This window comes from Salvelinus namaycush, chromosome 10 (genome assembly GCF_016432855.1).
Source record: "Salvelinus namaycush isolate Seneca chromosome 10, SaNama_1.0, whole genome shotgun sequence".
Lineage (NCBI taxonomy): Eukaryota > Metazoa > Chordata > Actinopteri > Salmoniformes > Salmonidae > Salvelinus > Salvelinus namaycush.
Window position 1 is genome coordinate 39,882,916 of NC_052316.1, and position 15,651 is coordinate 39,898,566.

At 48.0% G+C, this 15,651-nt stretch overlaps 1 protein-coding gene across 1 annotated transcript in view; it reads right to left on the minus strand.

The window, feature by feature from the left end:
- crb1 (crumbs cell polarity complex component 1) overlaps positions 1-15,651 on the minus strand; it is a 44,709-nt gene that overhangs the window by 10,280 nt on the left and 18,778 nt on the right. Inside the window, exons 7-12 of the mRNA XM_039001752.1 lie at positions 13,932-14,482; positions 10,729-10,894; positions 8,278-9,193; positions 6,538-6,585; positions 5,580-5,702; positions 4,890-5,016 (exon numbers count right to left, since the gene is read on the minus strand). Of these exons, the coding sequence (XP_038857680.1) occupies positions 4,890-5,016; positions 5,580-5,702; positions 6,538-6,585; positions 8,278-9,193; positions 10,729-10,894; positions 13,932-14,482 (1,931 nt within the window). The remainder of the gene's footprint in view (positions 1-4,889; positions 5,017-5,579; positions 5,703-6,537; positions 6,586-8,277; positions 9,194-10,728; positions 10,895-13,931; positions 14,483-15,651) is intronic.

The following is a 15,651-nucleotide window of genomic DNA, read 5'->3' on the forward strand; positions in this document are numbered from 1 at the left end:
CAACAAAGAGCATATTCAGAAATCACACAACTTTATTAAAAAACATGCTGCCTATAGAAAACGTGTTGTTTTTAAGGCACAAAAACAGCTCTGTGCTCTTTTCAGAAAAATAAGATGAATCCATTTAAATGTAGCTCACCTCAACAATATATAACAGAATTAAACCAATAACTAAGTTGTACTTTCACACGTACAATACCGTTCAAAAGTTTGGTGTCACTTATAAATGTCCTTGTTTTCGAAAGAAAAGCAAATGTTTTTGTCCATTAAAATAACATCAAATTGATCAGAAATACAGTGTAGACATTGTTAATGTTCTAAATGACTATTGTAGCTGGAAACGGCACATTTTTTAATGGAATATCTACATAGTTCGAAAATGGCGCCAGAAGAAATGACAGCAGTTTGAAATGGAGGCAGTTTTACGGGCGCCCAACCAATTGTGCTATTATGTGTTTTTCCAAGTATTTGTCACTTATTTTGTACATCATGTTTCTGCCACCGTATCTTACAGCAAAAAATAGCTTCTGGATATCAGGACAGCGATCACTCACCTCGGATTAGACGAAGATTTTTTCTTCAACAAGCAGGACACACAGGACATATTCCGAACACCCGACAAGGCCAACATCCCAGTTATTGGCAAGAGGAAGAGACGCAGGTACAGAGGACACAGAGCGGGGTGCCTCGTAAGGATCCGCCGAAGGCGAGTGGGAAAGCTGCCGTTACTGTCAATATTACTCGCCAACGTGCAATCATTGGACAATAAATTAGACGAGGTACGATCACGAATATCCTACTAACGGGACATCAAAAACTGTAACATCATATGTTTCACGGAATCGTGGCTGAATGATGACATGGATATTCAGCTGGTGGGATAAACGCTGCACCGGCAAGATAGAACAGCACAGTAAGACGAGGGGGGGGGGGGCGGTCTGTGCATATTTGTAAACAACAGCTGGTGCACGAAATCTAAGGAAGTCTCTAGATTTTGCTCGCCTGAAGTAGAGTATATTATGATAAACTGTAGACCACACTATTTGCCAAGAGAGTGTTCATCTATATTTTTCGTGGCTGTTTATTTACCACCACAGACGGATGCTGGTACTAAGACCGCACTCAGTCAGCTGTATAAGGAAATAAGCAAACAGGAAACCGCACGCCTAGTGGCCAGAGACTTTAATGCAGGGAAATTTAAATCAGTTCTACCTAATATCTATCAACATGTTAAATGTGCAACCAGAGGGAAAAAAATTCTAGATCACCTGTACTCCACACACAGAGATGCGTACAAAGCTCTCCCTCGCCCTCCATTTGGTAAATCTGACCACAATTCTATCCTCCTGATTCCTGCTTACAAGCAAAAATTAAAGCAGGAAGCACCAGTGACTCGGGCTATAAAAAAGTGGTCAGATGAAGCAGATGCTAAACTACAGGACTGTTTTTCTATCACAGACTGGAACATGTTCCGGGATTCTTCCGATGGCATTGAGGAGTACACCATATCTGTCATTGGCTTCATCAATAAGTGCATCGATGACGTCGTCCCCACAGTGACTGTACGTACATACCCCAACCAGAAGCCATGGATTACAGGCAACATTCGTACTGAGCTAAAGGGTAGAGCTGCCGCTTTCAAGGAGCGGGACTCTAACCCGGAAGCTTATAAGAAATCCCGCTATGCCCTCCGGCGAACCATCAAACAGGCAAAGCGTCAATACAGGGCTAAGATTGAATCGTACTACACCGGCTCCGATGCTCGTCTTATGTGGCAGGGCTTGCAAACTATTACAGACTACAAAGGGAAGCACAGCCGCGAGCTGCCCAGTGGCACGAGCATAATAGATGAGCTAAATCACTTCGCTCGCTTCGAGGCAAGCAACACTGAGGCATGCATGAGAGCATCAGCTGTTCCGGACGACTGTGTGATCATGCTCTCTGTAGGTCAACATTCACAAGGCCGGATGGATTACCAGGACGTGTGCTCCGGGCATGTGCTGACCAACTGGCAGGTGTCTTCACTGACATTTTCAACATGTCCCTGATTGAGTCTGTAATACCAACATGTTTCAAGCAGACCACCATAGTCCCTGTGCCCAAGAACACTAAGGCAACCTGCCTAAATTACTACAGACCCATGGCACTCACATCCATAGCCATGAAGTGCTTTGAAAGACTGGTAATGGCTCACATCAACACCATTATCCCAGAAACCCTATACCCACTCCAATTTGCATACCGCCCAAACAGATCCACAGATGATGCAATCTCTATTGCACTCCACACTGCCCTTTCCCACCTGGACAAAAGGAAAACCTATGTGAGAATGCTATTCATTGACTACAGCTCAGCGTTCAACACCATAGTACCCTCAAAGCTCATCACTAAGCTAAGGATCCTGGGACTAAACACCTCCCTCTGCAACTGGATCCTGGACTTCCTGATGGGCCGCCCCTCCAGGTGGTGAGGGTAGATAGCAACACATCTGCCACACTGATCCTCAACACTGGAGCCCCTCAGGGGTGCGTGCTCAGTCCCCTCCTGTACTCCCTGTTCACCCACAACTGCGTGGCCAGGCACGACTCCAACACCATCATTAAGTTTGCAGACGACACAACAGTGGTAGGCCTGATCACCAACAACGACAAGACAGCCTATAGGGAGGAGGTCAGAGACCTGGCCGGGTGGTGCCAGAATAACAACCTACCCCTCAACGTAACCAAGACTAAGGAGATGACTGTGGACTACAGGAAAAGGAGGACCGAGCATGCCCCCATTCTCATCGATGGGGCTGTAGTGGAGCAGGTTGAGAGTTTCAAGTTCCTTGGTGTCCACATCACCAACAAACTAGAATGATCCAAACACACCAAGACAGTCATGAAGAGGGCACGACAAAGCCTATTCCCCCTCAGGAAACTAAAAAGATTTGGCATGGGTCCTCAGATCCTCAAAAGGCTCTACAGCTGCAACATCGAGAGCATCCTGACTGGTTGCATCACTGCCTGTTACGGCAACTGCTCGGCCTCCGACCGCAAGGCACTACAGAGGGTAGTGCGTATGGCCCAGTACATCACTGGGGCTAAGCTGCCTGCCATCCAAGACCTCTACACCAGGCGGTGTCAGAGGAAGGCCCTACAAATTGTCAAAGACCCCAGCCACCCCAGTCATAGACTGTTCTCTCTACTACCGCATGGCAACCGGTACCGGAGCGCCAAGTCTAGGACCAAAAGGCTTCTCAACAGTTTTTACCCCCAAGCCATAAGACTCCGGGATGCTGGCCTTCTAGGCAGAGTTGCAAAGAAAAAGCCATATCTCAGACTGGCTAATAAAAATAAAAGATTCAGATGGGCAAAAGAACACAGACACTGGACAGAAGAAGATTCCAGACAGAGTGTTATGGACGAATCTAAGTTTGATGTGTTCGGATCACAAAGAAGAACATTCGTGAGACGCTGAAAATATGATAAGATGCTGGAGGAGTGTTTGACGCCATCTGTCAAGCATGGTGGAGGCAATGTGATGGTCTGGGGGGGGGGAACATAGACACTGGACAGAGGAATCCCGGAGTCGCCTCTTCACTGTTGACGTTGAGACTGGTGTTTTGTGGGTACTATTTAATGAAGCTGCCAGTTGAGGACTTGTGAGGTGTCTGTTTCTCAAACTAGACACTCTAATGTACTTGTTCTCTTGCTCAGTTGTGCACCGGGGCCTCCCACTCCTCTTTATATTCTGGTTAGAGCCAGTTTGCGCTGTTCTGTGAAGGGAGTAGTACACAGCGTTGTACGAGATCTTCAGTTTCTTGGCAATTTCTCGCATGAAATAGCCTTCATTTCTCAGAACAAGAATAGACTGACGAGTTCCAGAAGAAAGGTCTTTGTTTTTGGCGATGTTGAGCCTGTAATCGAACCCACAAATGGTGATGCTCCAGATACTCAACTAGTCTAAAGAAGGCCAGTTTGATTGCTTCTTTAATCAGCACAACAGTTTTCAGCTGTGCTAACATAATTGCAAAAGGGTTTTCTAATGTTCAATTAGCCTTTTAAAATGATAAACTTGGATTAGCTAACACAACGTGCCATTGGAACACAGGAGTGATGGTTGCTGATAATTGACCTATGTACGCCAATGTTGATATTCCATAAAAAGTCTGCCGTTTCCAGCTACAATAGTCATTTACAACATTAACAATGTCTACACTGTATTTCTGATCAATTTGATGTTATTCTAATGGACAAAAAATGTGCTTTTCTTTCAAAAACAAGGACATTTATAAGTGACCACAAACTTTTGAACGTTAGTGTACATACTGTATCTCTGAACAGTCAGAGACCTTCAGTCTGGTCCACGGCTCCAATTTCTCATTGGCTTAGTTTAGGAACAACCCCTACTGTTTCTTAAAGACTCCTGTCTAAGGCTAAATCAAATACACAGTGGCCAGCTGTCACGGACAGATTTAACCCCTTAACACCAGGTTAAGAGAACCCTCTCTGGGAACCCTGGTGGTACTGTAAAACAGACACAGATATCTGATTTCATTGGACAGGCATTTAACAATGAAACACCCACCACCATAAGTCTCAAGCTTCCACTACAAGCTACACACACACACACACACACACACACACACACACACACACACACACACACACACACACACACACACACACACACACACACACACACACACACACACACACACACACACACACACACACACACACACACACACACACACACACACACACACACACACACACACTCTCTCAGTCGTCCTGCCCTCCCCAGTCGATCTCAGGGTCGTCATCGAGTCTCAGGATAAGGTAGGAGAGTAGCTGGAAGAGGTTCTGCCAGAGCAGAACGGCCACGTAAAAGTAAATGTCGCTTACGTCGATCTGGCAATTGTCCCCGGCGAAACTCATGTCACACACACAGTGGTACTTGTTGATGAGGTTTCGGCAGTAGCCCCCGTTCAGACAGGGGTTGGACTTGCACTCATCCACCTCCTGCTCACAGCTGCACAGTACAGACACGGAGACAGAGGCCGAGAGAGGGTCAGAAAAACAGACAACACACAACATCATGTGTTCTTTGTGTATGTTTTACAAAGTTCACCTATATTCTGGGTATATTTTCTTACTTTATCTCTCCCCTCCCATCTACACCTTCCCCCTTTCTCCCTCTGTTTCCTTCTCTTTTCTCTTTCTCCCTCTGTCTCTTACCGGTGCCCTGTGAAGCCGGGTAGACAGTCACAGGACAGCTCTCTCTCGTACAGTTCCCTACCCCTTCCTCCCTCTGTCTCTTACCGGTGCCCTGTGAAGCCGGGTAGACAGTCACAGGACAGCTCTCTCTCGTGCAGTTCCCTACCCCTTCCCTCTTTCTCCCTCTGTCTCTTACCACTGCCCTGTGAAGCCGGGTAGACAGTCACAGGATAGCTCTCTCTCGTACAGTTCCCTACCCCTTCCCTCTTTCTCCCTCTGTCTCTTACCGGTGCCCTGTGAAGCCGGGTAGACAGTCACAGGATAGCTCTCTCTCGTACAGTTCCCTACCCCTTCCCTCTTTCTCCCTCTGTCTCTTACCGGTGCCCTGTGAAGCCGGGTAGACAGTCACAGGACAGCTCTCTCTCGGTGCAGTTCCCTGCGTTGAAGCAGGTGTAGTTTCTGGTTTCATCTCCACAGACAGACACTGGCAGCTTGGGCCGACTGAGCAGAAACACAAACACATACAGGACAACCCATCAGACAGGACAACTCATCAGACAGGACAGCCCATCAGACAGGACAGCCCATCAGACAGGACAACCCATCAGATAGGACAACCCATCAGACAGGACAACCCATCAGACAGGACAACCCATCAGACAGGACAGCCCATCAGACAGGACAACCCATCAGATAGGACAACCCATCAGACAGGACAACCCATCAGACAGGACAACCCATCAGACAGGACAACCCATCAGACAGGACAACCCATCAGACAGGACAACCCATCAGACAGGACAACCCATCAGACAGGACAACCCATCAGACAGGACAACCCATCAGACAGGACAACCCATCAGACAGGACAACCCATCAGACAGGACAACCCATCAGATAGGACAACCCATCAGACAGGACAACCCATCAGATAGGACAAACCATCAGACAGGACAAACCATCAGACAGGCACACTTCTCTAGAGTGTGTGTGTGTGTGTGTGTGTGCGCGGTTGGGAGGAGGGCGGTACCCAGGAGTGACAATGTGGGGCCGGGGTTATTGGGTACTTGTGTAAGGGGGTTTATTTGAGAACTAGGGGGAGTGGGAGGTACTGTCTGTCTCCCCACTGGGAGACTACGGGGTTCAGGGGGCGATAGACCCCCTACTGCTCCTAAACTACAGGACATTAAACCAGAACTGTGGGAATTTAACACATCACGGACTTAGTCCTGCTCTATGGGACTTACAACATCCCATATGTAGGCTGGTTGATATGGTATTTCTTGAAATAGGTAGGGAGGAGTGAGAGGACTAGCAAATAATAAAAACAACTTACCCATTCCTGTTGACTACTATGTACCATGGAATTTCCTCAACACGATCACTGGAGGGAGAGAGATAGAGGAGAGACAGAGATAGAGACAGAGATAGAGGAGAGACAGAGACAGAGATAGAGGAGAGACAGATACAGAGGGAGAGAGATACAGAGATACAGAGAGAGAGAGATACACAGAACAAAAAGTTTGATTTAGGATGTAAACTCTTTAATTATAGCTTAGTGAGGGAGGCTGTTTCAAAAACGTCCTTGTGAAGGAGCGATGTGAGATAGAAAGAGAGAGTGTTGAAAGTGCGTGTGAGAGAGAGTGTGTGTTTACAAGATAAATGAATGGAGGAATTCCCTCGATGATGCTCCGAAACTAACAAAAGAGGAGAGGCAGTAGCACTGAACCACCAGGGAACTGATTACGCAGTACACTACAGCGACACACTAGAGCCATATGACGTTTAGTACAACAGACATGCAACAAGTAAAACACGCAGTTCATGCATGGTTTCAGTGCCTTATACACATCTCAACATTTAGAAGATCTCATTTTGCCTTAGTGTGTTGTAAAACTAAAAGGGAGTCCTGCTGGTGTACTGTCCTGTATATCTCTAAAAGGGAGTCCTGCTGGTGTCCTGTCCTGTATATCACTAAAAGGGAGTCCCGCTGGTGTCCTGTCCTGTATATCACTAAAAGGGAGTCCCGCTGGTGTCCTGTCCTGTATATCACTAAAAGGGAGTCCTGCTGGTGTCTTGTATCACTAAAAGGGAGTCCCGCTGGTGTCCTGTCCTGTATATCACTAAAAGGGAGTCCCGCTGGTGTCCTGTCCTGTATATCACTAAAAGGGAGTCCCGCTGGTGTACTGTCCTGTATATCACTAAAAGGGAGTCCCGCTGGTGTCCTGTCCTGTATATCACTAAAAGGAAGTCCCGCTGGTGTACTGTCCTGTAGATCACTAAAAGGGAGTCCCGCTGGTGTCCTGTCTTGTATATCACTAAAAGGGAGTCCCGCTGGTGTCTTGTATCACTAAAAGGGAGTCCCGCTGGTGTACTGTCCTGTATATCACTAAAAGGGAGTCCCGCTGGTGTCTTGTATCACTAAAAGGGAGTCCCGCTGGTGTACTGTCCTGTATATCACTAAAAGGGAGTCCCGCTGGTGTCTTGTATCACTAAAAGGGAGTCCCGCTGGTGTCCTGTCCTGTATATCACTAAAAGGGGGTCCCGCTGGTGTCCTGTCCTGTAGATCACTAAAAGGGAGTCCCGCTGGTGTCTTGTATATCACTAAAAGGGAGTCCCGCTGGTGTCCTGTCCTGTATATCACTAAAAGGGAGTCCTGCTGGTGTCCTGTCCTGTATATCACTAAAAGGGAGTCCTGCTGGTGTCCTGTCCTATATATCACGTTGGTAAAGTTGCATGGAGATGCATTGATTAAACTTTTACCTCATTGAAATGTACAAGTTGCAGAATCCGTTTTCAAAACATGAAATATTGTTTCATGATGTTATTGTTTCAACTGCCAGTTATTAAAGTCTATTTGTAGTCTATTTGTAGACTTCAAACGTAATATTTTTCAAAATTGTGTTTAAACTCAAAGGGACTTAAAAAAACTTGACAGACAAAAATTACATAAAAGCAATAGCAATTTGGTGACAATGTTTCAGAATGAGGTGACGGTTTTCTGGTGCGTTTATCCCTTTGTATAAAAATAAATATGACATTTCATTCCATTCCTGACCCCACCCATGTGACTCACTTGCAGTAAGGTCCGGTGTAGTTCTCAGCACACAGACAGGCATACTTGTTCACTCCATGTAGACACGTCCCTCCATGAGCACATAGATGGTTCTCACACACATCCACCTCCTCCTCACAGTTCATACCAGTGTAGCCAAACTCACAGGAACACTTGTATGCCAGCCCCTGAACGCTACAGTTGCCATGGATACAGGGGTTGGAGGCGCAGGTGTCTGTGTTGAGCTCACAACGGCGTCCGGCCCAGCCCTCGTCACAGCTACAGTTGAACAGGTTCCAGAGGTCCTGGCAGCTGCCTCTGTTCACACACGGGCTGGGCTGGCACACCGGGCCTCCACTGCACCCGCCCCTGGGCGGGCTGGGGGATGTCCGCAGGAACTGCTCCTCCTGAGTCCGGGGAAGGTTGACCTCTGAAGGGCTATAGTAAGGCAGGGCGATGCCCCCCACCTCCACGGTGCCCAGGCACCCCACTAGGCTCCAGCCAGCCTCGGGCCCCAGCCCCCCCAGCAGGATGTCCACCTCCTCCCTGAGGAAGTCCAGGTTGCCTCCTTCGCTGCTGGAGGTCCCTGCCTCCTCCGCCTCCTCATCCAGCACCATGGTCCAGCGGGATGCCTCTGCCCAGGGGCTGACCATGAAGAGGTGGACGCTGTGCCACTCCCCGTCGCTGACCCTCCTCCGGCTGCTGAGGGACACTGTGGAGGAGCCCTCCCACACCCCGCTCTGGAGCTCAAGGAAGAGAAGGCCATCCTGCACAGACACCGTCACAAACTCCGGCCCACTCTCAGCGTGCAAGATGGCGGCGTGGCGTTTACGGGTGCGCATGCTGAGGGAGATGCTGGCCAGGCTGCGTTGGATACGGCCGTTACCGCGGTAAGACAGCACACTGCTGTCATCAAGGAAAGTGGCGTTGGAAAAGCCTGTGAAGGAGAAGGGATAACTATGTAAATATGCGGTCATTTAAAAAAAGGTTTTAATCCTCAACCATGTCATGGAATACGGAATACAAGTAGTAGGGAAGCAAGTAAACAGAAAATCAGCCACAACAGGATGGATAAGATGAAGGTACGTGTGCTGGGTATACACAACACCACTGTATAGTGTGCTGGGTATACACAACAACACTGTATAGTGTGCCGGGTATACACAACACCACTGTATAGTGTGCTGGGTATACACAACACCACTGTATAGTGTGCTGGGTATACACAACAACACTGTATAGTGTGCTGGGTATACACAACAACACTGTATAGTGTGCTGGGTATACACAACACCACTGTATAGTGTGCTGGGTATACACAACAACACTGTATAGTGTGCTGGGTATACACAACAACACTGTATAGTGTGCCGGGTATACACAACACCACTGTATAGTGTGCTGGGTATACACAACACCACTGTATAGTGTGCTGGGTATACACAACACCACTGTATAGTGTGCTGGGTATACACAACAACACTGTATAGTGTGCTGGGTATACACAACACCACTGTATAGTGTGCTGGGTATACACAACAACACTGTATAGTGTGCCGGGTATACACAACACCACTGTATAGTGTGCTGGGTATACACAACAACACCACTGTATAGTGTGCTGGGTATACACAACACCACTGTATAGTGTGCCGGGTATACACAACAACACCACTGTATAGTGTGCCGGGTATACACAACAACACCACTGTATAGTGTGCTGGGTATACACAACACCACTGTATAGTGTGCTGGGTATACACAACACCACTGTATAGTGTGCTGGGTATACACAACACCACTGTATAGTGTGCTGGGTATACACAACAACACTGTATAGTGTGCTGGGTATACACAACACCACTGTATAGTGTGCTGGGTATACACAACACCACTGTATAGTGTGCTGGGTATACACAACACCACTGTATAGTGTGCTGGGTATACACAACACCACTGTATAGTGTGCTGGGTATACACAACACCACTGTATAGTGTGCTGGGTATACACAACACCACTGTATAGTGTGCTGGGTATACACAACAACACTGTATAGTGTGCTGGGTATACACAACAACACTGTATAGTGTGCTGGGTATACACAACACCACTGTATAGTGTGCTGGGTATACACAACAACACTGTATAGTGTGCTGGGTATACACAACAACACTGTATAGTGTGCTGGGTATACACAACACCACTGTATAGTGTGCCGGGTATACACAACACCACTGTATAGTGTGCTGGGTATACACAACAACACTGTATAGTGTGCTTGTGAATGACGGTGTTGGTTCTGTCATTATTCCAGGACAGCTAATCACAGGGGTGACAGGGCAGATGGACAGCCATGTAAATCATCACTAATCCAACCACAGGCTAATCTGGCCCAATCCCATTCCCACCTCGCAGACAGACGGACGGACGGATGGACTGACGGGCGACAGATTTAGAGCAGAATGACTTACACTCGTATCCCTGGCTGAGGATGTGACACTCTGCCCGTGCGGGGCAGGGAGACAGCTCACACCACTTGACCTCCTCACAGCGCCGCCCTGCAGTGTTGGGGGGGCAGGTGCAAGTGAAGTCGTCCCACATGGAGTAGCACATCCCTCCGTTCTGACACGGGTTCCTCTGGAGAGGAAGAAGAACAACATAAACACATTATTATTGTTTTATTAGAACTAAAGCATAGAGGGACAGGTTATCTTGTATTATTCATAAATGCTCATGTCTGACTGACTGGATAAGAGAGCACAGTGTCAGCTGTACTAATACAGCTAGTAGTTTACTGAACACTTAGCATCGACAAGGCATGCATAGAGAAAGCATCTCTGGTGTGCCATTATACACGAATCATACACTGAATTTTCCCATGACATAGACTGGCCAGGTGAATCCAGGTGAAAGCTATGATCCCTTATTGATGTCACTTGTTAAATCCACTTCAATCAGTGTAAAGAATGATTTTTAATCCTTGAGACAATTGAGAAATGGTTTGTGTATGTGTGCCATTCAGAGAGTGAATGGGCAAGACAAAATAATGTGAGTGCCATTGAACGGGGTATGGTAGTAGGTGCCAGGTACACTGGTTAGTGTCAAGAACCAAGAACTGGAGGTGCAACACAATCTGAGGAAGGTGTTCCTAATGTTTGGTGTACTCAGTGTAGAGATACGTAGGGATTTGGGATGGAGATAGAGAGTGATAGAGAGGGAGAGTCAAATAATCTAGTCCTGACACTGACACTAACTCTGACTCTAACCCTAACTCTGACTCTAACCCTAACTCTGAGTCTAACCCTAACTCTGAGTCTAACGCTAACTCTGAGTCTAATGCTAACTCCAACCCAAATCTAAACAGTTGTCAGTATTCTTCTAGGTCCTTATTCTCTACCAGTCCTCTTTGTTTCTTTAATCACCCTCTCAACTTGACATTATTAAGTACATCACAGCACTTCTGTTTAACACCCTTACCCTTAACCCTTAAACACCATTTCATTTGATTGTGTGGGATAGGTGACGTTCATCCTTTTCTAAGGCAATGAGGACGAGTGAGATAATGAAGGCTGAGAAGGGATGGGCAGGGGCCAGACTGGGGCCAGACTGGTAGAGCATGGTTGGGATAGGCAAGGGTGGCACAGGACATTGTGCAGAGCAGGGAAAGACAGGGCAGGACTGGGTATGGCATAAGAAAAGGACAGGGAACGACAGATGGAAAAGACAGGGGACAGAGTAGGACAGATGTAAGACAGGAGACAGAGTAGGACAGATTAAACACAGGGGACAGAGTAGGACAGATTAAACACAGGGGACAGAGTAGGACAGATTAAACACAGGGGACAGAGTAGGACAGATTAAACACAGGGGACAGAGTAGGACAGATTAAACACATGGGGACAGAGTAGGACAGATTAAACACATGGGGACAGAGTAGGACAGATTAAACACAGGGGACAGAGTAGGACAGATTAAACACAGGGGACAGAGTTGGACAGATGTAAGACAGGAGACAGAGTAGGACAGATTAAACACAGGGGACAGAGTAGGACAGATTAAACACAGGGGACAGAGTAGGACAAATGAAGGACAGGGTTCAGAGTAGGACAGTTGAATGACAGGGGACAGAGTAGGACAGATGAAACACAGGGGACAGAGTAGGACAGGCAAAATACAGGGGACAGAGTAGGACAGGGGACAGAGTAGGACAGATTAAACACAGGGGACAGAGTAGGACAGATTAAACACAGGGGACAGAGTAGGACAGATTAAACACAGGGGACAGAGTTGGACAGATGTAAGACAGGAGACAGAGTAGGACAGATTAAACACAGGGGACAGAGTAGGACAGATTAAACACAGGGGACAGAGTTGGACAGATGTAAGACAGGAGACAGAGTAGGACAGATTAAACACAGGGGACAGAGTAGGACAGATTAAACACAGGGGACAGAGTAGGACAGATTAAACACAGGGGACAGAGTAGGACAGATTAAACACAGGGGACAGAGTAGGACAGATGTAAGACAGGAGACAGAGTAGGACAGATTAAACACAGGGGACAGAGTAGGACAGATTAAACACAGGGGACAGAGTAGGACAAATGAAGGACAGGGTTCAGAGTAGGACAGATTAAACACAGGGGACAGAGTAGGACAGATTAAACACAGGGGACAGAGTAGGACAAATGAAGGACAGGGTTCAGAGTAGGACAGATTAAACACAGGGGACAGAGTAGGACAGATTAAACACAGGGGACAGAGTAGGACAAATGAAGGACAGGGTTCAGAGTAGGACAGTTGAATGACAGGGGACAGAGTAGGACAGATGAAACACAGGGGACAGAGTAGGACAGGCAAAATACAGGGGACAGAGTAGGACAGGGGACAGAGTAGGACAGGTAAAAGACAGGGGATAGAGTAGGACAGATAAAATACAGGGGATAGAGTAGGACAGGGTACAGAGTAGGACAGGTGATAGACAGGGGACAGAATAGGACAGGGTACAGAGTAGGACAGGTTATAGATAGGGAACAGAGTAGGATAGGGGGAAGAGTGGGACAGGTAAAAGACAGGGGGCAGAGTAGGACAGGTAAAAGACAGGGGACAGAGTAGGACAGGGGACAGAGTAGGACAGGTAAGACACAGGGGACAGAGTAGGACAGGTAAGACACAGGGGCCAGAGTAGGACAGGTAAAAGACAGGGACCAGAGTAGGACAGGTAAAAGGCAGGGGGGACAGAGTAGGACAGGGAACAGAGTAGGACAGGTGGGAGACAGGGAACAGAGTAGGACAGGTAAAAGACAAGGGACAGAGTAGGACAGGTAAAAGACAGGGGATAGAGTAGGACAGGGGATAGGGTAGGACAGGTGATAGACAGGGGACAGAGTAGGACAGGGGTCAGAGTAGGACAGATAAAATACAGGGGATAGAGTAGGACAGGTAAAAGACAAGGGACAGAGTAGGACAGGTAAAAGACAGGGGGCAGAGTAGGACAGGTAAAAGACAGGGGACAGAGTAGGACAGGTAAAAGACAGGGGGAAGAGTAGGACAGGTAAAAGGCAGGGGGGACAGAGTAGGACAGGGAACAGAGTAGGACAGGTAAAAGACAAGGGACAGAGTAGGACAGGGAGGGGCAAGTGTAGAGAGGATTAAGGACTGATCAGTCCACTCACACTACAGGAATCATCCCCAGTGCAGCCCGCTATGACGTTAGCCATGAGCTCGACAGGATATGACGTCACCGGGGTGTCCAGCCTGAAGAATTGCAGTCTCTCTCCGTTGATCCTCAGGTCCTGTATACAGCCTTTAAAGTAGCCCCCGAACGCTGCTGACGCCTTCTGCTCCGCCAGACCCCCAACATACACGACATCTCCCATTTGACTGTCCACCGTCCTGACCTCCACCGAGCCCTGCTTCTGGTTGGCTACATACAGGACCATATGCTCATGGTCAACCACCATGCTCACAAAGTGGATGTCTCCGTCGTTGACCGCACTCTCACTGGTCAAGGTTTCAAAGTTATGGAGCTGAACTCTGACCCGTCCCTTATCCAGCCACAGGCGCAGGTATTGGCTGGTGCTGTTGACGAGCACCAATAAGAGGCCAGCCTGGCGACGTGTGCGCAGGAAGAGGGAGACAGTGATGTCACTTCCTGGGTTGTCTGTGATGGTGAAGACGGCATAGCTCTGAGAGTCCTCGTTGCCGAAGCGGGCCGTCACGTACTCTACAGAGAGAGAGACAGGGTTAGGGCCATCATGTACTGTACAGAGAGAGAGAGAGACAGGTTAGGGCCATCATGTACTGTACAGAGAGAGAGACAGGTTAGGGCCATCATGTGCTGTACAGAGAGAGAGAGAGAGAGACAGGTTAGGGCCATCATGTACTGTACAGAGAGAGAGACAGGTTAGGGCCATCATGTACTCTACAGAGAGAGAGAGACAGGTTAGGGCCATCATGTACTGTACAGAGAGAGAGACAGGTTAGGGTCATCATGTACTGTTCCGGTGAGAGAGACAGGTTAGGGCCATCATGTACTCTACAGAGAGAGAGACAGGTTAGGGCCATTGTGTACTGTACAGAGAGAGAGACAGGTTAGGGCCATCATGTACTGTACAGAGAGAGAGACAGGGTTAGGGCCATCATGTACTGTACAGAGAGAGAGACAGGTTAGGGCCATCACGTACTATACAGTGTGAGAGACAGGGTTAGGGCCATCATGTACTCTACAGAGAGAGAGATAGGTTAGGGCCATCATGTACTGTACAGAGAGAGAGACAGGTTAGGGCCATCATGTACTATACAGAGAGAGAGACAGGGTTAGGGCCATCATGTACTGTACAGAGAGAGAGACAGGTTAGGGCCATCATGTACTGTACAGAGAGAGAGACAGGTTAGGGCCATCATGTACTGTACAGAGAGAGAGACAGGTTAGGGCCATCATGTACTGTACAGAGAGAGAGACAGGTTAGGGCCGTCATGTACTGTACAGAGAGAGAGACAGGTTAGGGCCATCATGTACTGTACAGAGAGAGAGACAGGTTAGGGCCATCATGTACTGTACAGAGAGAGAGACAGGTTAGGGCCATCATGTACTGTACAGAGAGAGAGACAGGGTTAGGGCCATCATGTACTGTACAGAGAGAGAGACAGGGTTAGGGCCATCATGTACTGTACAGAGAGAGAGACAGGTTAGGGCCATCATGTACTGTACAGAGAGAGAGACAGGGTTAGGGCCATCATGTACTGTACAGAGAGAGAGACAGGTTAGGGCCATCATGTACTGTACAGAGAGAGAGACAGGGTTAGGGCCATCATGTACTGTACAGAGAGAAAGACAGGGTTAGGGTCATCATGTACTCTACAGGGAGAGAGACAGGGTTAGGGTCATCATGT